General features: G+C 39.5%; 2 protein-coding genes across 2 annotated transcripts; both read right to left on the reverse strand.

The window, feature by feature from the left end:
* Positions 1-809: 809 nt before the first annotated feature.
* On the reverse strand, positions 810-6,574 carry LOC147217605 (vimentin-like). The gene is made up of 9 exons (XM_086175942.1): positions 5,973-6,574; positions 5,583-5,643; positions 3,922-4,017; positions 3,572-3,736; positions 2,600-2,725; positions 2,157-2,377; positions 1,552-1,595; positions 1,355-1,440; positions 810-1,238 (listed from the first exon to the last, which is right to left on the reverse strand). The coding sequence occupies exons 1-9, from the start codon at positions 6,497-6,499 to the stop codon at positions 1,197-1,199; spliced, it is 1,368 nt and encodes a 455-aa protein (XP_086032068.1). The 5' UTR covers positions 6,500-6,574; the 3' UTR covers positions 810-1,196.
* Positions 6,575-11,837: 5,263 nt separating this feature from the next.
* LOC147217606 (uncharacterized) lies at positions 11,838-24,632 on the reverse strand. The gene is made up of 4 exons (XM_086175903.1): positions 24,079-24,632; positions 22,097-22,778; positions 18,700-18,859; positions 11,838-18,024 (listed from the first exon to the last, which is right to left on the reverse strand). Exons 2-4 carry the CDS (start codon positions 22,763-22,765, stop codon positions 12,497-12,499), a joined length of 6,357 nt encoding a protein of 2,118 aa, XP_086032029.1. The 5' UTR covers positions 22,766-22,778; positions 24,079-24,632; the 3' UTR covers positions 11,838-12,496.
* Between the last annotated feature and the right edge of the window lie 613 nt (positions 24,633-25,245).

The following is a 25,245-nucleotide window of genomic DNA, read 5'->3' on the forward strand; positions in this document are numbered from 1 at the left end:
CGATAATTGACAATCGTGATTCGACTTGCAAACACAAATTAAATGCTGCTCAAATACATAAGTCGACATGTGGTGTGATTTAGTTTTGATTTGATTCGGGAACAACATCGCCTATTCTAAATTCCAGCAATTAGGCTTTTATTTGAAAGTAATCGCAAATATGAGGTCGTGACTTCAAACATCATTGGCAAGTTTGTCATCATAAAAATTAAGTAAAAGTAGTTACGTACATTGTTCATTTACTGCACTACATTTGAAATTTGCCGGATTAGTGACTGTGAGGAAAAAACTCACTTTTAGCGATCGGACAGATCGTTAGAAGTGAATTGAAATCGTTCTTAAAAGCAGATTTACCTTCATACTTGCAGTTTGAACTTCACTCCATCCTCACTGCTTATGCTTGTTTATGGATGTCTTGTCATTTCACATCACACTTGTAACTATTCCTCCACATACTTGGACATTATACTTGGAATGCACACAAGGCTTAACGTTAGACAGTTTTGAACAGTCAGAAACTTTATTTAACTGCAAATTCCAATGAAACTGAATTTAGCCTTGCAGCAAAGGTTGAGACCAAGGCAATATTGATTCCAATCTTATAACTCTGGATTGGAATCAGGGGTTTCTACCTCTTGAGACTGAAACCCAGGGCCGAACCAATCAATCCGCTTGAGTCATCTTTTGGAGGAATCATTCAAATTCTGTCCAAATGTGTGACTATTTCTGGTTTCTCTGGGCTCTATAGCAGTAAATGTGTGTTCGGATGGCTTGCTAAACAAGCAAAAACAAGACATTTAAGCAATGAGTAGTAATTAGTCTTAGTAGTTTATTGCTGCATACAGGCAACTGTGACATCTCTTAGCGCACAGAGTTGCTTAGAGTGTGCATGCTGTATTGTTCAAAATACAACTTCGATTAGTAGTACTACTACTAGTGTTTTGCACTGTGGACATCTCTACGCTGTGCAGATTTCATTATCATGGCTGAACATGCGACGGAAAATTATACTTGAAACAATGAGGGAAGCACAGTTTGTGTCAACTAACAAGCTAACCTGATCATCACATAAAAAGGCACTTTTAAAAGCTGTTTGCTTTTTCTGTGTCACTTGTTTGTTTGCTTGCTTGAAGAGCCAGTGAAATTTCATTCTTTGTATTGCTTTTGTTGGTCATTTGGCAGAAACAAGAAAGCTGCTACTCCAGGTCATCATGGTTCTGGGTTGACTCGTTGATCACCTGAATAAGGATGCAGAGGACAGAGAAAAGGTGATGAGCAGACTTGTGTGCCTAGGCTCAAATTATCATCAGAAAGTCCCTCAGTTAATTTCAAAATCACTTCAAGTGGATTCTACCTGACCGTCTCTTGTCTCAATGGTCTTGATGAGAACCTTCTTGGTTGTAGTGGTTTCAAGATGCGGTTTGGAATCCATCATCGTTTCTAGCATATTTAACATACTACATTATTAACTTGTATACAACATAAAAAATATGTAATATTAAGTTGTAATATTATTTGTGCTTCAAAATCAGATGTAAAATGTGATCCTACCTCTCAGATTTAGGGAAGAGAAGTTTGGCAGTGGGGATGAGATTCTGCAAATAAAAGGAATATGCAACTTAATAAAAAGTTGACTTCTGCTCTGATTTTAATCACAATCACTCACTAATTAGCAAATTTAGAAACTGCCTATATAAATAATTTCTGTAATTTCTATCTTACCCTTTTGTGATGGTAGTGTTTTTGTCAGGCTGAATATGTTACTTTTGTTATTGATAGTATTGTACCACTACCACATTTTCATCAATTCGCTCTTGAGAAAATGCAATTAATTTGTTTTTGAAAACTTTTGGAAAAAAAATGAATTTGTATGATTTCCCCGTATGACAATTTAATAGGTTTGACAAGAAAATATGTTGATGATAACTGCATGTATTAAAGCAGTTACACTGAAAAATTCTACCCAGTAAAATGATTATTTTGATTCCTGTCATGTATCTTAAAGTAAAGAAAAATATTAGTTTGTAGCATTATTGAACAAAAATCACTTTATCTCCCTTGTTAATAAAAAGGAATTCAGTAGTCCTCAAGAGGACAAATACTCTACATTTCAGTAAAACTCTCATAATATCTGATGCTACATTTCCATTTGTCACCTGCTCTCCTCTCCTTCCAGCAGCTTCCTGTAGGTGGCAATCTCAATATCCAGGGCCATCTTGACATTTAAGAGGTCCTGGTACTCCCGAAGGTGACGGGCCATCTCATCTTTCATATTGTGAATGTCTTCCTCCAGATGGCTTATGGTGTCCTGGTAACCATTGTTCTCCAGGGAGAAGTTCTCCTCCATCTCTCTCATCTGGCGCTCCAAGGACTCATTCTTGGAGGGCAGCCAAATCAGAAAATATGACATGTAGGTCGCAAAAATAGCACATTAAAAGAAAATTGAATTGCATGACCTGCAACACCTAATTTTTTTCCTGCTTTACTAACTTTTTTCTTTTCATTTTCAAATCGATTCCAACAAAATCTGAATATAAAATCTCGGCTATCTACATTAGAATTTTTGTGTACATGTATGTATGGAAAGTTAAACACTCACCGTTCCTTTAAGGGAATCCACCTCACAGGTGAGTGCCTGAACTTGGCGTCTGTAGTCATTGGCCTCCTGCTTAGCCATTCTCAAAGCATCATTATTCCTTGCTGCAGCCTCAGTTAGGTCAGCAAACTAGTCACAACAGGGGGAGCAAATGAAAGGTGATTGTTAAACTGTTCAATAAATGTAACATCAGAAAATAAGAGCTTGTAAATTATGAAAGATGGAGGTGTGGTGTGAGCTTGCATACATATCAGGCTGGTGGGTGTATGCAGTTTTGAGGATATACTTTGTTCACTGAACACAAGATTAAGACATTTCTCCTTTATTGCACTAATTTCAGATACTCGAGAGATCATTGAAGGTCAGTTAGGTTAATAATGTTTTTCTACATGGGCTAAATAAACAAGCAATAAACACATTCTTTTCAACTTGAATTTCATCCTGAATAAAACAAATGTGCAGCAGAGCTAAGGGAACAGCGTTCTGTGTCAGCAGCCAACACTTTTGCAGTTTTGTTCCTTTTTGCGTAGTTATAATCTGTATTGGGTTTGTCAGTCTGAAAAAACAAGGAGATATCCATTGATCAGACGAAACATTTGACACATTTTTCAGGAAGAGCACAAAAAGAGCATTCTCATTGGATCGTTATTTTTGCAGACCTTCTTCAGCCTGGCTGATGAGCTTTAAACATCAGTCCGACTTGACTAAATCAAAGTCAGTGTGCAAACAAAGGATATCTGAAAACAGACCATACAATGTGATCTATATAGATAGAATTTATTTTGATCACATTGCAAAAATATGGCTGCAATTACTGTTATCTACAAGTCTGCATGGTGTTTGAAGCCAGATACTACAGCTTACAGTGAAGAGTTGCCACAGCCAATGCTGATGAGAACATAGAGTGAATTAAAATGACAAAGTTGAAAATCTTAACAACGAATGGAGAAGATATCTTAATACTAAATTTCTTACCTTAGATTTGTACCATTCCTCAGACTCCTGGATATTTTTGGAAGCCAGGTTCTCATACTGAAGGCGGACATCTCTCAGAGCTGCTGTTAGGTCAGGTTTTGCAACCTCCATGTCCACCTGCACATGCTGCTGCTGGTGGATCTGATTCTGCAGTTCTAGCATTTCCTGAAAAAAATAGAATGTGTATATAACCACAACAATACAAAATGTACAAAACTGGGAGCAGATCAACAAAACAGTTTCAACTATGTGGCCTGATTCTTTGCAGGAGGCTTAGCACATTAGCCAGCACATTGTCAACCATTATTTCCACACTAGACTGAGCTTTGGTCTTGAAAAGGGAAAATTACCTCATCGTGAAGCTTCTTAAGGAAGTTGATTTCTTCCTGGAGGGATTCTACCTTCCGCTCTAGGTCCAGTCTGGTGAGGGCAGCATTGTCCACATCCTGTGTCATGACCATGACTCATATTAAGGTGACTTTTTAAGACTGAATTAACTGTACAGTACACATCTGCTCTAAATTGAGCAGACACACAAGGTATACCACGGTGGGTTCCAAAAGGTCACAGTCACATGCATCTCGTAGAAAACAACTATAGACACGTGGTGAGTGTCATTGCTGATGGAAGGTGTTTTCTCGTGATTTTAATGTGCTGGACAGTATAAGGCACATTTTCAATTGCACATCAAGAACATCAAAGATGGGTTTGTTTAAGCTTAACTAAACCTAGAATAAAAGTATTCAGGTGTCACATTGTAATTGTCGTTACCTAATATTACCTAACTGCAATCTTAAAATGCATCCATTCAATTTAGTGTACTATTTGGCCCACTGCAGGCGTAGTTACTTTTGCCATTTTTTTCCACGAGTGCATGGTAGGTGTTCATCTCTGAACCAACCCTTGTACTACAAAATATTCCAATGATTTCACAACACATCACAGTTTTTATTATTTTTTCCATGCGCCCATGCAAGCACACAGAGAAACTATAGCCTTGTGCTTTGTCTATGTGCTGGCAGGGAGGGTAAATGAGTTATCAGCAAATGAAGCAGCTTTGCCCTACTCTAATGCCACAAACAAAGTGAGCTATTCAACATGGTCTCTCATACAGGCCTGAGGCTGGAAGAGTGACTGTGTGCCTGACTGAGCAAGTGTTGGCGCAGACAGTGTATTGTTGCCTGCCATAGTGGCATGCCACAGGGACTTCCTTCCTGCCATTCAAATCTACAAGTTCATGCTAGTGCAACTTATTGATATGAACAGCATTATCTGATAAGCCCCAAATGACTTCACATGTTATAATCTAATAACTGAAACTTTATAATGAGATATTGGTTTCTTTTTTTTGAGGGGGGGGGGGGGGTCACCATTTGAAACTGTTCACTACTCATTACAGTGTCCTCATTCATTATGAGATTGGTGGTAGAGAATAATCTCAGATAGTTTTTTTTGGAAGCTGTAACTCTCCCAGAGTGAGACAGATGAACCACAAGGTGGTTTTCATCTCGCTCTGATAACCACATTGGGCCCACACTGTTGTGGCTGAGTCCAGCTCATTCAGTGTGACTGGTCAGACTTAAACAGACTTCCTCTCATTGCAAGCCTGATTTAACTCAATAGCCACAACTTGGCCTTTTGTACCAGCACCGGGTCACTTCTCTTCTACAGCTGTTTTAGATCACGGATATAATGTGTTGTGCCATCAAAAGAGTGCATTCCTGTTGAGCCAGCTCATGAACAGTAATTAGATACAGATAATATCAGTGAGAAGGGGACAGTGGCACCTGACATGACCTATCATGGTATTCTGGCAAATTTCATTCAATGTTTCTGACTTCATCAGTGATCAATTTGAGGGTTTGAGTTCGTATGTGCCCAAGCAGATATGGCAATATATAAATTTATTTTTCCTGAAGGGGTCTTCTGTATTTGTGTATTATTATTTTTCTCATATTGCTAAAAAATTAAATTGTTGATCACTTTAGTCATGAAGCGGATCATACGCTACCTGTCTGAAGCTCTGCATGTTTGCCTCAGCCTCCTCCCGCTGGGATATCTCGTCCTGCAGCCTGCAGTCACGTACGGAGAAAATAAGGCTTGTTTAGCAAAAGTTTTCCACAATGACAAATACCACGGAAGCTTTTCTACAATTGCACGCCCACAATTAATATTAAACCTGAACTTCACACAAACTCTGATCCCATTGCCGGGCCAGGTTTTACGCAGCGCCTGTAAACCTCTACACAAGACAGGATGGGGCATTGCCTCTGCAAAAGCAGGCGAATATAAAAAGTGATCAGACGTTTAGGGCAGACGTACGTACGAAAACGTAAAAAGTAAACCTAAAGAGCAATTCTATAACATCACATAGCGGAGGGAGGAGGGCAACGCCTCCTACTTCTCTCTCAGCCTGTCGATGTCGTCGGCCAGGTTATCCCGGTGAACTTCAACGCGGGCCTTCTCGTTCGTCAGCTGGTCCACTTGTCTCCTCAGCTCCCGCATCTCACCCTCATAAAGATCTCCGACACGGGAGGTCCCCTTGCCCCGCAGTTGCTCCAGCTCCGCCAGCAGAATCTTGTTCTGCTGCTCCAAGAAGCGGACCTTTTCGATGTAGTTGGCGAAACGGTCGTTGAGTGACTGCATCTGCGCCTTTTCGTTGGTGCGGTTGGTGATGAAGTCGCTATTTATGGCGTCGGACAAGGAGAAGTCCAGGTTCTCGGAGGCCAGCCGGGGCATGGCTGCGCTGCTCCGGAGCCGCTGGGTCTTCGCCGCGTAGACGGTCGGGGCGGAGGAGAGCCCGTAAGATACTCGGGAGGAGCGCAGCGGGCTGGAGTACTGGCGGCTTGAATAACTGGTCCTCACGGCGACCCTATCGCCACCAAACATCTTTTTATAAGAGGAGTGTGGAGCTAGCTTGTAAGACATCTTGCCGTTGTCTTTCCTCACGACAGCTCGTAGCGGAATCTGTCCCGACTCTGTCCGAGGAGTCAGTGCGGAAAGGCGTTCCTGAAGCCACCACTTATTTATAGTCTCCTCCCATGCAAATAACCTAAATTGGATTTGACTGACTTCTAGAATGTCCAATCAAAATTCCAGCATGCGGCGCGCGCTCAAAACCACACATCCTCATTCGGGATCGATAAATTATCAGAAGTGTTGGACCAAATGGCTAAAAGTGCTGTGTAACCGACGCTGAAGTCGTTTTTGGTTTGTAACGCTCGTCGTCTCAAAGTGTCTCAGCATGTCAGGAGATTCAGACTGGGCTTGTGAACTGGAATGGCACCCTCAGTTTATGTTTGAGCCTATTTACTCGGGATTTTATCAAAAACCGAACAGTTCAGTGTGCCAGGCAGGTCTCTTAACTCTCTGTTGTCTTACCACTTTATCTTGCATATAAAGGCTATGGGGCTGGGTCCTATCTAAATTCACATAATTTATATGAGGGAGATTTATGAGACATAGTTGTAATGTAATATTTACAGTTTTAAAATTTAACCATAGATTTGAAATGCCAGTCTTTTTCAACGACATCTACTATGGTAGTTTATTATCATTCTATAGGCATGTAGGGTCAACATGTAAGTAAGGAAAGAGATGACTCATTCAAAGGTTTTTCTTAAGCCTTTCACACAGTATTTTCAAGACCCTTTGTTTCAAAAGTCCACTAACTAAACCTCCTTTTAGCAACCACGTCTTCAAGAGTGATGATCTTTTCCAAAGGTGACACCCTTTCCTCAAAATATCTCCCTTGTTGTTTGGTTGGATGTAAATCGGTGCAGAATATGGCTTTTTTATTAGATTAATAAACTCTCTTTTACCCTGTATGCAAAATAATTTAATGTACATCTGCCTGTTCACATTGCGTTAGCGGATGTGTTTCTAAGGATTTAATCGGCAATTAGTTTTACAAATTTAATGCACTGCATCATGGGACCACGTGACGTCTTTGTCAGTGGGTTGTCAGCCATTTTTGTGTAATGAAGCATGGTATATCTGTGGCCTACGTAGTATGTCAGAAAAAGGGCAAAAGGGTGTGCAGAAAACTCCATCACGACTGCTAATCCACACTTCTGTTGCAAACACAAATTCTAATCAGCGTTAACACACACCCACAAATAGCCACTCTGGGATTTTTCCTGCAGCCTCAGAGGTCGTTTACTGCTTTACAGCCTTTCTTCAGCAATAACACTTCAGATAATGAACATATATTGACTGTGTGAAAGGAGACTAGTCTTCATGTCTGAACTGACCTTCTTGTTTTTTCCCTACCTCTCTTTTGCTGCACACAACTGCCAGTGGCGCAGTGCAGCTGAGATGCTGAGAATCAGTGATTCTGAAGGCAGACGCAGAGCAGGAGAGCTGAGTCAGTATCACACTACACTTTTCACTCACACTGCACTGTGGTTTTTTGGGGGGGTGCATTGCTCTTTAAGAACGGAAAAGGTCTTTCGCAGAGAGGTGATGTTGTTTAATGCTACACTCTTAAGACAACAAATGATTTTTTTCAAATAAGGTTTGCTAATTAAAGGGGGAAGGCAGCTAATCCTGGAATGCTGAGATATGGCTGTATCCCAGTTCAAAGTGATTGTTTACTTTTCCTTTTTTAAAATATGCTGGAAGCATGTATGTCATCTCACAGAAGTTCTGCCACTTACAAACAAATGTGAACATACAAATTTGGAATGAGATCCCCAATTAACAAAGTACATGTCCAGATTCAGTTGTATCAAATCTATTCATATCATTTTGCTAAACCTAGAATTACAATACTGTAATTCTATAACATTGACCACCATGATGACCAGATAATAAATAAGATGATGACGTATGCAGAATGGCTCCTTGTGGGGCTTTTTTCTCCGCTGAAGCTGTGAATTAAAAGGCCTTAAATTCTAATTTGAAGGTCTAGCATGGGTTAAGGTATTAAAAAATATAGATCAGAACAATAGTCGTGATTAGATCACTTTTGATTAAATGCTATTCATTGAGAATTTTAGATTAATAAAACTTAAACACAGTCTAAATGATAGTATTCCAAAATATTTTTAGATCAATCAAATTGGTAAATATTTACAAATAGCCTGACTATAATCTAGAATTATAGTAATAACCAAAGCAAAACAAAATGACTTCATGTTTATATGCTGGAATTATAGTAACGTTTTACGTCTCTACATCAGAACTGTATATTTCATTTAAACTCACTTACAACAAGTAATCCAATCCTCATAGTGTCAGACGTGTGGTGACTTGGTGTGAGCTTTGAAGCTATTTTTCCACGATAAAACAGCCCACTTTGTGAAATAGTAGTCTAATATAGTTAGTATAGCTCTTGTTGAATTCTAGCAATAAAATAAAACCTTTATGTTACATCTGCATTGTTGTCAGCGGTGGGCTGTATTTGGTTAGATAGACCAAAAATAGCAAAATTGGCCAATACATGTTTAATAGAATTACAGCCGGCCTTGTTACAGTTCTTTGTCAAATTCATTAACAGGCTACAAGATAGACATGAGTTTAACCAAGATGTACCGATACCGATCATGGCTCAGGGCCCATACAGGGCCCCCCATACGAGTAAACAGTCAAAGCCCATTAGTAAAACTAGCAATGCAAATCCTCATGACCAAAACTCACTTAGAGGCAGGAGGGGGTACAAAATTCCTGCTCTCAGGCCCATTATGAGCCAGCTCTGCCGGTGTTGGCCAGAGACACAGACAGAGGAGGCCGGGATTTTTACAGACAGAGCAGGGATTGTGTATTGCTGATCTGTCACCAGCAACAGAATGCAGACAGTAGGCGGTAATTATTGTTTGTGGCCCAGTGTTTGCCAGTGTCACAGGTTGGGCCAAATAGCTTTCATTCCTTACAATAATTTATGCTCCTTTTATTTTTGTTGCTGAGGTTCCTATTTTCCCAGAGCAGGATCACTACTGGGGAGTAAATTTAAAAGAATAGATCAACAGATCAGGAAGAAGGCTCAAATAAGACTGAACATTAGTCAGTCAGTCAGTCTATAGTCAGATAGGCCAACAGATTAGTTAAAGTGTATTGCTGGGGGTCATCTCTTCGAAACCACAAGTACTTAGGCACCAAAAAGGCATTCATTGTTTCATTTCTCATGATGGTGAATCACTGTGCCGCGTGCCCAGAAGCCATAGCATCGTCGTCAACATGAGCTTACGGGGCTGAAACTCAGAAAGAGACATATTCACCAACTGTCTTGTTTGTAGAGATGAAGTGTCTTAAGATATTAGTCATACATTGTATTTACTTGGTTTCGGACACGGTACATTGATAGCCAAGAGAAATTCCATCTAGATTAATAAAAAGAAATCCAATGGAAAAAAAAAATAATTTCCACTCCCCTGACCCCCAAGGAGAACACCAAACCAAGACAGTTTATCACAAGCAACAGGGCAAAAATGTTTCTTATCTGAGGTTGAACTTCCCCTTTAAGTGCATTTTGTTTTGCTACTCGAGTAATCTGAAAAAATACTAAATAAATGAAATGCTTACTTCTCTGTGTTATAGAATTTGCTAATTTAAAAGAGAAAGCACTGAAATGTAACATGTTTGTTCTGCCCTTGAGGGTACAGGGAGATTAGAATAAAGTATTACTGTGAGATAGTAAGGCTATCAATCCATGACCAGAGGTCCCAGCATGTTTTGGTGAAGTCAGTGTGCGATGCCTGACTTATTCTAACATAAAAGTTCTTTTTTCATTTGTGCTATTCATTTACACCTGGAATTAAAACATTTTCTTACTGGAACTCAAGCATACAATCAGCAAACAATGCAGAGCCAGTACGGTTGTTCACTTTGGAGAACATCCACTGGATATTTTTTGACCAGAGTAACAACAGAGGAATTAAAATGCTGGGGCTATATCCCAAATCTCCATAGTTACAGACTAAACCTTTGGAAAGAATCCAGAGTGGACCTCTTTCACACACACTTTCTTTGTCTCCCCTTGCTTTGTCTTTTAGCGTGTGTGTGCGTGTGTGTGTGTGCGTGTGTGTGTGTGTGTGTGTGTGTGTGTGTGTCTGTGTGTGTGTGTGTGTGTGTGTGTGTGTGTGTGTGTGTGTGTGGGCATTTGGGTCAGGGACCAGGAAGGGGGAGTTCTACAATACTACACACTGCACAGCCTGAACTTCAACAGAATTCTCTTTCATGTAAAATCAGCATTTAGAATTTGAAAATAAGCCTCATCTTTGACAGGACAATTGAATATATACTATATTGATATAGCTGTAGTGTTCCCAAGATATACCAATATACTCTGGTCACACACACGCCCATCTGTCATTTACCGTCACATCAGCTGTCACTTGCATATGCCTGACTACACCAGGAAGTATCATCAAGAGTGACTGACAGCTGTAGATGACATTCAGTCTCTCCTCTGCACAGTGCCCTGTCTGAGGATGAGGGGCTAAGATTTGAATAAACCCTCATCTATTTGTGTAATGTGTTAAGACCTTTTTTCCCATTTTAGTAACAAGTAAAATTTGTCACATCTTTAGCTAGTTTAAGATGATTAATTGAAGAGCTGTGGAGAAAAAAAAACTTGCAAATTGAAGCTGAGTTAGATTTAAGAACCAATCAACTGACAGAATTAACTGGAACAGTGTAATGTAAGGTCTATTCAGAATTCACATGATTCTCTTCATAAATAACCCTATGAAAGTCAGATGTCCCAGAAGTCCAAAGATGCTGCAGGGCACCAATTCTATTTTTATGAAATGAACAAGTTTTCTTATATTTTTTTAAAAGACTTGGAAAGATTAAACTTTCCAGGCTTTTAAAGTGATATGTTATTGATGTCATGTCTGTATTTCAGTGTTGGTAGTTCAAATGCGTAAAGCATTTGCTAAAGGCATCATTTAATTATAAAGTTGTCAAAATGACTTTCTGAAACCTGATACAATTCATCAATTCATGGTTTACGAACCTAAGGAATAAAACAAATAAATCTGATCATATTTAAAAAAAAAAAAATAAACACGTAACCTTCTGTTACTCATGTAATGTGCCCCAGACAGCTTTTGATTTGTTAAAGCAGCTACATGGCAAGCCAATGTAAGAGCTACAAATCATGGCATGTTAGTAGAATAGCTGTCTAGTTTTAAAGTAGGAACATATTAACTTCCAAAACTAATTAAAAAAAAAAATCAAGTTGGATAAATTACTATTAGATGCTAAGTAATACAGTCAGTGCGTTGGCATATGATTTTTATATGTACTTGTAGAAATGGTTTCTCTATCTTTCTATGCACTCATTTAATACTTGACATACTCCCAAAGTTTTAAAAACAATACCTACAATATCTTGTATCAGTACACACAATGCGTTGATGAATAAACATGAACATTTCAGGTAAACACCATTGTTCAGGTATAGCATGATCTGAGCATGTATCCCCTAATCTTATAATGTGAAACAAAATACAAAAGTGATATTAATGTCTGTACATCTTTATTATGTTCAAACAAAAATAAGAGGCACAGCTCTCTTTGGTCCCCATGGCTATATTGAAAACTGATTAAGACTTGCAGTCCATGATTGACAGATAAATTACAAAATATCTGCATCTGATCTCCTGACACTAGATGTCAAATGTTATATTAATCGTGTAGGTAATAATGCAAAGTTAGTCTCAAATGTTGGGCTATATATCAACAAAAAAAGGAGTCTGTCTTTTTCAAAATGTGTGGACATGGCATTTGCAAAATGTAAGAACATTTTGAGTTCCTGCAATACACAAGTTAAACCACATAATGTCTGTGTGACACATTTGCCTTGAGTTTTTTTTTATGAAAATCTCACAATGTTGGGTGTATCAAAATAAATGTTACAGCCAGGAACAATAGAACAACAAGCATGAGGGAGTGTTTATGTGACATCCGAGCAACCTCCTCTCACAGGATTGGGCAGAATTGGCCACATCTAACTCGTAGTGTGTCCAACGAGTCTTGCATTTGCAATTCTCTCCCTCTGGCACTAGAGGTCCGTCTTGCTTGTGTCACAACTGCAGACTGTTCCTCAGGATGTACTTTGCTGTCTGGCATTTTAAACTCAACCGAAGCAAATGAAGAAAGACTGCCATTTTTATTTGCCCAATTTTTAGACGTATCAATTGCAGGTGATACCCTGAATGTCCGCCCTTTCATACTGCTTTTATCCTTCTTCCCACTTGTGATACTGGCATCATCGAGGAAGGGGTCAGAATCGCTTCCATGTGGCATGTTGTAGTAGGTGCACTTAAGAGTTTGAGGCTTAGCCATTTCCTCTAGCTCGGAGGAGGATAGAGCTGTAAGGGGGTTGTGCCGGGTTAAGGGTTGAGATGGAGACTCCTCACTAGTGTTGTCCTGACCTGTGTCAGCAGATGTGCTATCTAAATTACTGTACATAGATTGCGAGACCGGAGGAGGAGAATTTCTGATGAGGTGGTTTTCCTTAAGAAGCCATCTACCCTGGTCAATCAAGATTCCATCATTTGAGTCATTTTTCATGGCAATAGAGATGTAATGTGCACTGTCTCTGTTTGCCATTGATGACCTTGCAGTCCTGAAATAGGACAAATCCTCCCTTGAGGCTTTGCTGCCTGAGTCACGGGAGGAAAAACTCCCTCTGCTTTTTAATCGCCGACTTTGCAAGTCTTCTGGATGACATTTCACAGGCAGTTTGGAGTCAACCCGCTCCACATTGGTTTTGGCAGTCCTGTGAACTGAATTTCTTGAAGACTCTCTTTTTGAATCCTCTTCTCCACTTTGTGACGCAAGGTCTACAGACTCCTGAGTTTCACGTTCACCACTCTCAGAAGACTCTGGTCTGTAGTCTGATAAATCTGAAGTGTTCGGGCTTGGGAGCTGTTTTAATCCATACAAGCTATTTTTCCTGCTTTTTGGGATTAAGGTTTGTTTTGTTTTTGTGATACGAGCCTTATCTGGTTCTATCCGAATGTTACCTCGCTCATCAAATGTGCAGATTAAAGAAGAAGACTGCAGGGCAGAGTTTACAAAGTCTAGTAAATCCTGCGATATTTCAACTGGGTGTGGCACGCTGCTTCTTTTGTCACCATGAATTCCACCCTCATCGGTTTCAGTTTCATTAAACGTGTCAGTTCCATTACCTTTATCATCCTCACAGCGACCCTCAGAAGAATATCTCAAAGGTGATTCTGTGGTGCGTTGTGCCCCATTCATATCTGTCTTTGCCTCTTCCAAACTACTGCTTTGCAGCCTCGGATATGAGACCTCTTCTCGTCGAGCTGTATGAGCCACACTCTTCGGAGAGCTCCATGTTTCATCAAAAATGTGATCTTCTAGAACCTCCCTGTTGGATTGTTCATCATAGTCAGTGCTCAAATCACCATCTGTGTAGTCATTTTTCCTTTCCATTTCATCAGACTGCACTGATTCTATGTTTTCGTCAGCCTCCGTCCCCTCTGAAAGTTCTTTCTCTGCTGACTGTTCCTCTGGACTGATATCTAATCTCTCCAGTGCTTCACTGTGCACTTCACTCTCATCTGTCTTGGCTTCTTCTACTATCATTTCATAATTTTCACCATCTTCTTCTTCCTCATTTGTGACTGTGCTATCTTCATCACTTTTGGGCTGAGTAACGGCTTTATCATCATCTTCCTGCACTCTCTTTAACTCCCCTTCTTCCTCCCCCTCACTGTTTTCTGCACTAAACACCACAGTTTTGTCCCTCCTAAATATTTCTTTCTTCTCCACTGAAGTATCAGTCTCCTTTCCCACACTCTCTTCCTCGCCCTCTCCTTCTCCCTTTCCTTCTCCCTCTTCCTCTTCCTCTTCCTCTTCCTCTTCCTCTTCCTCTTCCTCTTCCTCTTCCTCTTCCTCTTCCTCTTCTTCTCCCTCTTCTTCTCCCCACTCTTCGCTCTTATTTTCTACATCTGAATGCATTTCCCCAATAATACCCTCAGAGTCTGCCTTCAGAGATTCCACCTCCACGTCCCTCTCTGTCTCCTCATTAACATGTTCTGCTTCCTTGTCTGTCTCCTCAAAAACCTCTTCTTCATTTTCACATTCAGTAATGCACTCTTTAGCCTTTCCTGCCTCACCTCCCTCCTCCTCTTCTTCCACGGTATCTGTTTCCTCACCATCTTCTCGTGCAACTGTCTCTGCAACCGGATCATCCTCCAACGCTGCTTCTTCAACCGATTCATATTCTACCTTCTCCATTTCTTCATCTCCATACCATGGATCTTCTTCCTCTGTGCCATCTTCTTCTTCTTCTTCTTCTTCTTCTTTCTCAGCAGACTCCATTTCATCTTGCCTCCCTCCTTCCCATTCTTCCTCTCCCTCAAAATGTTTCTTTTCCTCTGCATCCTTCTCCTCATCTGTTTCTCCGCATTCAGTCTCTCTAGCACCATCGATCATCTCTCTCCACTGTCCATCTTCCTCAGTCTCATCAGTATGATCCCGCTCCTCCTTTTCTTCAACCACATTTTCCCTTTCTTCAAACAATTTATCAGTTTGAGATATATCAGCGTCTATATCCTCAATGGGCTCTTTCTCCAATGTAGTCCTTGTTCTTACTTGTTTATAATTCATGCCAGAAAAAAAGCTGTCATCTTCTTTCTCTCCAGCTTGTGGAGAGTATCTATTATCAAACTGCATAGTCTCATTTACTAAATTTTGATCTGACCCGACAGATTGAGTGCTCATATCACACTCTTTAACAAACTGTTCTAGGTCTTCCTCTGAGTGGTTACTTACAGTCTCTATGAAAGTGCTCTCTTCTACAGGGTAAAAACTTTTGGCTTGGTGGATTGTTGAAGAAATGTCTGCTCTTAGATCTTGAGGTATACCCAGCTCCTCCATAAGCTCATCAATACCCACATCCTGATCTTCAAATGCATCGCCCCCTACAGATTCAACATCCAGTGCAAACTCTGTTTCTGATACTTTAGGAGATAAAGGTTCACTTTCCAGTCTTTCTCTTAGAATCTGGAAGTCCTTCCAACGTTCTCTGAACAGAGAAGATGCTCTGCCTCGCAAATCTGTCAGACTGGCCCGCTGCTCCTCCTGATCTTCAATGGCAGAAATTTTTTGCAAGGATTCCATAATTACCATGGCCTCAGAAGAAGTTCCGGGTCCTCCATCTGGCAGAGAATCATCGATACTATCTCTTAGAGTCATCACTGACAAAAATGACACAAAGGCTTTGCATGGCAAGCCGAACACTGAAGCCACTTGTGATGAAAAATCAGGAAGGCTCTTGGACTTTTCAATTCTGATACCCTGAATTGATGAACAAAGTTGCTGTAAAACAGGCTTTATCTTCGTTGTGGGACTTAAGAGGGCGGATGCAGCTGAAGGTAACTGATTGTTATCTTGACAGATTGCCTCTGCAGACTTATGTGACCTTATTCTGTTCACTTGTTGCACAGGTTCAACTTTGAAACTTGGCATTGATTTACATAAGCCTTTTACCTTCTGTTCACTACACAACAGAGGCGTACCTTGCCCTTCACTGCAAAGAGGAATAGTAAGACAAGAAGTAGATGCTGTCAAACCATCACTGGGCGGACAGTTTTCCTCTGCAATTGATTTGTTGTCATTCTTTCCTTCAGACTCAGAATCAGTACCTATCTGAAATATAACCTTTGCCTGAGGTTCCGATCCAGCTGTGACTTCTTCGGCAATGTATAGTGTTGGCTCTTGCTTGACATCCTCTAACCAGCTCTCAACATATTGATGAATATCAGAGGGTGATGGATTTAGACAAGGCATTGAAACACTATCCACCACCTCTAAAGATTTTTTCGACAAATACAATTTCTTTTCAGACGATGAACCGGGTTTGCTATGTGTCTTCTTCTCTGGAAATGTGGGTTTGGGGTGTTGTAAGACATCAGCCATTTTCTTCTTCATTTGAGACCTTAAATTTGATGTATTAACATTATAATTGTTGTCTTTCATGGTTGCTTTATCCATGTTTTTTTCCTTTCTCCTAACTAATAAGACAGACTCATTTTTATGTCTAATTGATGTCTTCATTTGAGGCATTTGAACTACTTTACTTCTTTGACCACTTTTAACACTTTCTGATGAACTCAGACTCTTTTTCCCCACACTAGCATCGCTACTGTGTTTTTTATCTGGTAAGTGATGGGTGATGGGTTTTGAGATTCTTGCTGCGCTTTCATTCCGTGAACTTCTTTGCACTCTGGTAGATTTAATTTCCTTTTTTGTCTTCTCAATCAAATTAGCATAGTCCTTTATATTTTTTGTCTCCCTCAGATGAGCTTGAGATTTTCTGATACTGTGGGCCCCATTCTCAGACACAGATGACAGATTGTTAGGAATCTGGTGTGCTGAAGAAACTGGCTCTGATGACAATGATAACATTTCTTCCTTCTGTCTCTTTCGTGAGTCATGTATCGAAGGCTGTCCGCATAAATCTAGATCACAATCAGTGCTGGATGAGGAATGCAATGATGGTTTGCTTTCTGAGGAGGAGGGAGGTCCGGGTCCAGCGCCGTCTGCACTGTATTCTTCATTTGCAAAGTAGTTATCGTAGCATCCTTGACTTTCATAAATATGCATCACGGTCTCTGTAATCTCCATGCCATCATTTTGGATCTGAAGGACCTCAGCTACTCCCAGTGAGGCAGTAGATGAGCTGGATCCCTTTTTGCCCATCCCTGCCGATGCTGATTTACGAGGCTTTGGGACTGGGCGGCCTTTGCTGCTACTGTGTCGGACCATACAATACTCCTCAGCCGTCTCTCTATCAGTCCTCTCCATATAGGAATAGTGACCCAAGGTGCTCTCCTGAACTCCTGATTCTGTCACCCTCGTCACACTCTCAATGGATGCTTTCTTTTTAACATGTCGAGGACCCGGAGTGGGTTTGCGTTTCAAATGTGTTTTCGCTTTTCCATAGACGGTGGAAGTGTACTCCTGATATATCCTGCCATCATCAAAGCTGACACCCTTTCCATTAATGAAGGGGTAGTTTTCATCTCTGGATCCATCTGCGCTGATGCTTGAGGACTCTTTGGCAACCTGGTTGTCTGACTCGGGTGAATTGTTGCCCAACTCGGATAATGAGGCACAATTTGTCCTCTTGCTGAGGCTGGAGCGACTGAGGGTTGTAGTCCAGTGGAGCATCTCTTCTTCTTTGATGGTGAGACGCACTTTCATCTCTACAGTCATGCTGCCATCTTGATTCACACGGAAAGATTTTTCAATGTCCTCATCTTGAGGTACAATGCAAGCAGGATGCTGATTTTCAACCCTGTTAGATGCACAAGTCTCCATGGATCTGTCGTCCTGGTTGAGCTCTGTCCCAAACGACCCATCGTGCAACTGCTCGAAGCTACTTCTTGATTTGTTTATTTGGTTGACGATATATCGCTCTGAGGACAATGAAAAGTTCCTTGAGCCTCTTCCACTTGAGAAGGACTTGTTTTCTGTTGAAGGTGCAAGATGGGAAACAAAAGTTATTTCAAGATGTCATAAGAAATATAATACCTTTATTTTGTGTGTTTATATACACAGCTTAGTTTAAGTTTTAAGATTTTTGCTTGCTGAGATATACATCATTCCACCATATCTAAATGAAAGTTATGTATAAAATTTGAAGCTGACGTTGACTTGTTCACAAGACTGTAAGCAAAGGAAAGTAGAATAGTTGTCTCCTATTGGAAAACAAATAGGCTTGGTGTGGCAAGTTCAACCGTGGATCAGTGATTCTACCTCTAGATATGTGTGTGTGGGTGGCAATTATCATTTAACGTATTCATTCACAAGTTTAAATGTGAGATTTTACTAGTTACCAATAAATGGAATAGTTGAACAAATTGCTTGCCAGTTGCCACGACAAGAACAAATCTCACATTAGTTTTTACCTACCTTTTATTCACGTACCTTTTTACTGAATTTATTTGTTTTTACTTGTGCTCTCCTAACCCTCAAAAGTAATAAAATTATTTCTTGAGACTAAACTATGAACTATGTTTGTTGACAATTACATTTGTTAAATATACATTTACTTAATATGATTTTCAGACTGTCAGTTTTATAAAGTTTTCCTTCAGTTTTAACTTATGACACCCTAGCACTGCAATGCAGGACCGAACACTTACGAGTTTGAGGCTGCAACATAGGCTGCTCCACGGTATCCATGTACATTGCCTGAACCGTCTGACCCATTCTGTGAAAATTGTAGTTTGCTAGTCTAAATGGCTCAGTGCCTGCTGCCACGATTATTCCAGAACATAGGATGAGTGAAGCAAGACCATCGACCTGAAAAAAAGGAAGGGACTTTAATTATAATAGTAACATTAGATCAATTGTGTAAGACCCACAGGTGTAAAAACTCCCACATGATACTATTTGTGTCTGCTGAATATTATTATATAACGGATGATCTGGCCATGCCTTACAAATATGCTTTGCTGGAAAATTCACAAAACTCAACATAATCTCTCAGAGAAAGCTTGTTCTTTTTGAAGGGCACGTGGATGAAAGGATTACAGGATGTACTAGAGGTAACGATAAGTGATTGCACTTCTGGGGCCAATTTGGAATCATCATGAGTCAGGGTTGGTTTGCGCCTTAACCACTTCTTCTTCTCTTTTCGTCTTTTCCCTTCAGGGGTCGTGAATCCACCTTCTCCATCAAACCCTACTGTCTGTATCCTCCTCTCTCACACGAAGTACCTTCATATCCTCTCTCACTACGTCCATAAATCTTCCCTTTGGTCTGACGCTAGACCTCCTGCCTGGCAGCTCCAATTGTAGCGTCCATCTACCAATATAATCACTATCCCTCCTCTGTACATGACCAAACCATCTCAGTCTGGCTTCTCTGACCGTCTCTCAAAAACACCAAACGTGTGCCGTTCTACTGATAGACTCATTCATAATCCTATCCATCCTAGTCACTCCCAAAGAGAACCTTAGCATCTTTATCTCTGCGGCCTCTAACTCTGCCTCCTGTCTTTTCGTCATTGTGACTATTTCTAGGCCATACAGTATCGCTGGTGTCACCACTGTCTTGTACACCTTTACTTTCAACAAAAGCTCAAATACTCTATAACCTTAAACAGAAAAAGTATCAATACTACACATGACTATTGTCCTAGTAGACCAATGAAGCCAAGACAGAAGTAAGCAAGCAAGTACAACTGCAGGTGCAAATTGCTTAATTGAGGTAACTCATGATAATTTCATCCATCCATCTTCTATCGCTTATGCACACAGGGTCGCAGGGGATGCAGGAGCCTATCCCAGCTGTCATCAAGCGAGAGGCAGGGCACTGGGCTGGTGGCCGGTAAATCGCGCACATTCATAGACAAACAACATTCACTCACTCATTCGGGGCAATTTTCCCACGCAGAGAAGCCACACAGACTCCACACAGCACTTTGTGCTGTGAGGCCGAAGCGCTAACCACTGCACCACCGTGCCGACCATGATAATTTCAGTTCAAGCTTAATTACAGTTTTGATTTGAAATACATTTCTTAATGATGTTCATTTAAAATGATTAAGCAGAGTGAGAATCATTATTTTGCATTACTGCTGTTGCATAATATTGGCATCTCTATTATTTCAGTTCCATTGTCAATTTGTGTTAATGAGTGATACACATTAAAATTCAATAGGAGCCTGTAGCATTTAGGCGTGTTTGGCTAAACTGCAGCCATGCAATTACAGGGGTCTGAGTTGAACGGGACAGGACATAAAAAAGTAACACTTTTATGACAACAGCAAGACTCAAACACGCTCCTTACAGGACTGGAGCATGATCAGACAGTGAGCAGAAAATGAAATGTCTGTGTCCAAAACATGTCAGACATGAGATGTAGTTGGGGACAATAAGATGGATCTGTATACATATTGGCAAAAGTAAGCTTAGATATTTTTTTGATTTTTTGATTTTTAGAAAACTTGAATATGTGAAATGTTGTGTTTTTGCCATCACACATCAGCCATATGTTCTCAGATGTTTTACTGGTTTTACTGTAAAAGGTTTTACTGGAAAGCTGACAGAAATTTATGAATTTTATATTATATTTAAATGCATCATGTTAACATTCTTGATATAACAATATTAATTTCACAATAATATAATGTTTAACATTATACAATAGATAGATGGATAGATAGATAGATAGATAGATGGATAGATAGATAGATAGATAGATAGATAGATAGATAGATAGATAGATAGATAGATAGATAGATAGATAGATAGATAGATAGATAGATAGATAGATAGATAGATAGATAGATAGATAGATAGATAGATAGATAGATAGATAGATGCATCCCAATCTAAAAGAAGGAAAAATTATGTCACCTTTCCTGAATAGTGGTAGCTGCAGCTTTTACCGCATGGATGCATTAAAACCTTGATACATGATATGCTACTGTGCAATGCAGTAGTGAGGATTTCAGAAGAATGATTTAATTTAATTTAATGAACATCAGACAGCGAATACCATGACACAGCATGGACAGAGAGCAACCAATGCAAATCATTCCTCTTCACCTTTCAGTTGTTCCCTTCATGGATTCACAGCTAATCAAACCAAGTTTATCAAACTCTCTCCTCTGCATTCTCTTCTCTCACACTAGCTGCCTCATGCCTCTTTCACTACATCTGTAAACACAATGCACATTGTTACCTGGTAATAATGTCCAAACCTGCATGACAAGACAATAGTGGCATAGCAGCAAGACACAATGACTTAAAAAAATAAAACATCTACATGAAGAAATTAGGACTTTTAACCTTGGGTTACCATGCAATGCCTCCTGCTGGGCAGTGATAATGTGATGTTGTAATATTTGAGGAACTTAATAAATGTCTTCATTGTCTTTTGCTTTAGCACTGCTTTCAGTAAGATACAAGTGTAATCTAATAGTTACATTTTGAAGGTGTGGCAAATGCTGTTTGAGTTTTGGCACCAAAAATCAGGGGTGAGGCACTTTAAAATTAGAATATACATGGATAATCTATCCATCGTGTGTGATGTATTTGCTCAGCATACAGTGATAATGTAGAATAGGAAAGACCTACGGTTGCTCTATTGACAGTAACAAAATCTTCAAGCACTTCTAAATGTTTCCTACAAATGTATCACAATTCATTGAAACAAACTAATAATTAACAAGAAGCACATTGGCTGCTGAAATTAAGTCAACAGATTTGAGCGTTTTTATCTCTGTTAAATTGAAAACATGAACAAGTATGCTTTATTTTACTTCATAAATATACTCCAGTTTTACAAAGAAGGTCTTTGGTGTTTTCAGAGGCTCTTCAACTCTTGAGCCCAAACCCAAAGTAGTTGTCTGAGGGGCCTAATCAAAAATAAATAAATACATTCCCACAATAAAATGGGTATATTTGTGTAACTGCCTAGATAATTACTACATCTATGTGTTTTTATAAGAAATGCTTTTCTGTAGCACTCTGGTAGGGCTTCTTGGCATGAAGAAATGCTTTTTCATATTCACTTTACAAAGATACTTACTCTTCTACCATCTGTAGAATACAGTTTTAGTACAGGAAACTGCAAAATCTGGGAAAGGTAATCCAGCAAAGCGTCAAATGTTGGTGCAGTTCTTCTATGCAACACAATGGTGCGCTTTATCGTGGGGTCCTTATTCTTTATTACTACAAGTCTCTTCGGAGTCCTTACTGCCACCCTTTCTGTGACCTTAGTTTGCCTGTTCATGACCTCACTCCGTCTCCCAAACTGCCCAGACATGTATCTTTGGCGTTGCTGTCGCACTGCACTGAAAGCTCTGGTGGTATTCCAAGGTACTTGACGTCGGTTCACTTCATCCAGATCTAAGGGTTTGACCCGTCTTTGATCAGAGCACACATACGATCCCCCATCTTGTAACTCATCTAAACCCTTCACAAGGTGGGTGCCTCGTGGCGTAGTGATGGTCCTTACGCCAAATGGCAGAGGCACTTTCTGGGATAGAGCATCCAACAGAGCATCAAATGACTTGAAGGTGCGAGCATTGATGACAAGGCGATGTCCACTGAATTTATAATCCCCACTTTTGTAAAAACAGACTCTTTTAGAAGCAGATGGATCTGAGATGGACTGTGAAAGTCGTGTGGGTAACATTTGCCCACTGCTTGGGGAAGTGCCCTGTGCAGGCAGCTCCAGAATGGGTGAGCTGCTCATTGTCTGTGGGTGGCTGAAGAGAAGAAAAAAGATGGATGTAAGTTTATTTTGTTTGCATTTGTTATTTTTTTATCATTCTGATATAGATACATTTTGGATCACTAACTGCTGATTGCCTGATTCTTATTACAATATGTCAGTTAAAAGCTCTTTGAGAAGTCTTTGTACCAACTTTGCTTTCTTGTGCAGCGACCCTGGAGATTTCTCCTTTTTTAAGGTTCAGGTTCATAATGAGTAACTTGTAATGGGTGCTCCTCTGATGTTATTCTTTCAGTAATTACAGTGGGTACATCAATAACAACCATAAAACTTTAACACGTCAGCATTAAAAACCTGTTCTCAAGTTTACCTGAAGATACACGGAGACAGTGTTCCCATATAACTTATTTTCATCTCTGTGTTCCTATGTCAAATTAGGGATTCATTTATTTTAAGTCAACTCATTTTTTCCTGAAACAAATGTAAAAATATAAAGTTACAACCTTTTCAAAAATGCTGATAATGATGGGATGGATATATACCTGATGTTATTGTAAACACAAGTATACACATAGCTCAAAATAAAAATGGCTAAACACTAAAACAAATTATTGTAATGCAAAATAATCTTAAAAGCACTTGGTTGTTTCTTGGTATTTCATGATGAAGAAACAATTTTGTACAATTCAAGAGAAATTGTCTTTGTTGTTTTGTGGCACTTACAGGTTTTATGTCACAGAAATTAAATGTCCGAAAAGATTCTCGGTCATCTAGGTTGCTGATTAATATATCTTATTTTGCCAAGTTCAGAACAGAAGAAGTCTGACGGATGTAAGCTGAAATGCTTCAACAAAAATATCCACTCCAGCGGCTATAATAATATTCATCAAGCTACAGTAATTAGAGTTGACCGGTGCCGTGCTGTTCTTTGACATCATAATCTCAAGATCAAAACCAAACAAACAACACATGTAAATACCACTTTGAGGGAGGAGTGAAGAATATCACAGTCTTTGCTTTGTAATGTTAAAGCTCATCATGATCATAGAGTTATCATGAATGGTGTTTCATCATTTCAAAAAAACCGTTTACATATCATGGAATATATACATCCATACTCAACCTAAATACACAAATATTAAAAGCCAATGTTATCTTGACAAACGCAAATCAAGCAATAATCTGAAGACCGACATCAACAAATGTCTCTCGCACAGGCCGGCATTGTATCCTACAAATACTTAAATAACAAATATATATACAAATAACAAAAGTAACAAACTACAAAACAAGCATAACGAGCATAATTTGAAATGTTATAAAAATTGGCTTACCTTATTCCTCACATTTAACAAAAAGGAAAACAGCTAAAAAAGCAGAAAGTGTCTATCCAGTATTCATCGATGCACTGGCGAAAGCCTCTCAGCGGTGTTCTAGGGCTATTTTGGGACATGCAGCATCATAGGCAATTTGCTTAATCTTTGCTTGCACTTAATCAGCACATCAAGAAAGGAAATAAAAAGGGTATCAAACATAACAGGAAAGGTGTGGAAAATTTCACAATGCCAGATGTAAAAAAATGTCAGCACTATTTTCTGTAAATGGTGGAACACTTCAATTTTTTGTTGTAAAATTTGCAGAAGTAATTCATATTGTATTCTCTAGAGAAGATACAGAAGGCAATTGTTTCAAAAATTATCGACCTCATTTTATACATAAATTTGATTTGACTGAGCGCGGAATAGAAAAAGAAAGAGAAACAAAAACTGACTGAGACGGTACAACATAGGGCATATTAACTGTAAAAATAAATAAGGAAGCATGGATGGGGTAAAAGTTCAAGGTGAGAGCGTATAAACCACCAAGTCAAACAGTAGTAGTAAATATATCTCAATCACGACACATACCACAGGTGGCTGGGACGATTCCTAATTTGCAAGCAGCCTCTATAATCAGATTTGAGAAGTCTTGCGCTAATAGGGATTAGGTTAAAGATTTTGCGCAGTTGCTGACAGCATGAAGAAGAGTAGCTTCTTCCGGTTTCCCAGTGGATCATAGCAACAAACACTGGTTGTTTTTACTATTATTTGTACACAGTACCATTATAAATTATACATTTATGGAGAATTAAATGTATAATTCTGTCTCTTGTTAATTGCAAGCCCGGGTTTTAATCTTATGTCTTGAAGAGCCATGCAAATCCTGCAGACAAACTTTGTGCCAATAACCAACTGCCCTTGACTGAGTACAATCACCTAATACCTTCCCACTTGCACGAACAGTACAAAAAGGCATGGTTGTTTTTTTAAGAGGACTGTTATTTTTTGTCATTTGTTTGTAGTTATAATGTTGGTGCTGGTGAAGATGATATTGATTTTTGGTCCAGTGGCATTTTTGGTCCATTGTTTTCATTTTTATATTAATGGTAAATATTTCATAGAATTTAATAAGTTGTGTCTGCGTGGGTTTCCTCCCACAGTCCAAAAACATGCAACAGGTTA

This window comes from Fistularia commersonii, chromosome 28 (assembly GCF_037954325.1).
Source record: "Fistularia commersonii isolate RoL2024-O1a breed Wild chromosome 28, RoL_Fcom_v1.0, whole genome shotgun sequence".
In the NCBI taxonomy this organism is placed as follows: Eukaryota; Metazoa; Chordata; class Actinopteri; order Syngnathiformes; family Fistulariidae; genus Fistularia; species Fistularia commersonii.

Coding starts and splice junctions, on each gene's coding strand:
- LOC147217605 (XM_086175942.1), bottom strand. CDS start 6,499: ATGTCTTACAAGCTAGCTCCACACTCCTCTTATAAAAAGATGTTTGGT. Junction 2,378..2,599: donor TGGATTCCCTTAAAGGAACG/GTGAGTGTTTAA, acceptor CTGCCCTCCAAG/AATGAGTCCTTGGAGCGCCA. Junction 1,596..2,156: donor CTGGAAGGAGAGGAGAGCAG/GTGACAAATGGA, acceptor TTTTATTTGCAG/AATCTCATCCCCACTGCCAA.
- LOC147217606 (XM_086175903.1), bottom strand. CDS start 22,765: ATGAGCAGCTCACCCATTCTGGAGCTGCCTGCACAGGGCACTTCCCCA. Junction 18,860..22,096: donor ATTCTACAGATGGTAGAAGA/GTAAGTATCTTT, acceptor CCTTTTTTTCAG/GTCGATGGTCTTGCTTCACT. Junction 18,025..18,699: donor TATGTTGCAGCCTCAAACTC/GTAAGTGTTCGG, acceptor CACCTTCAACAG/AAAACAAGTCCTTCTCAAGT.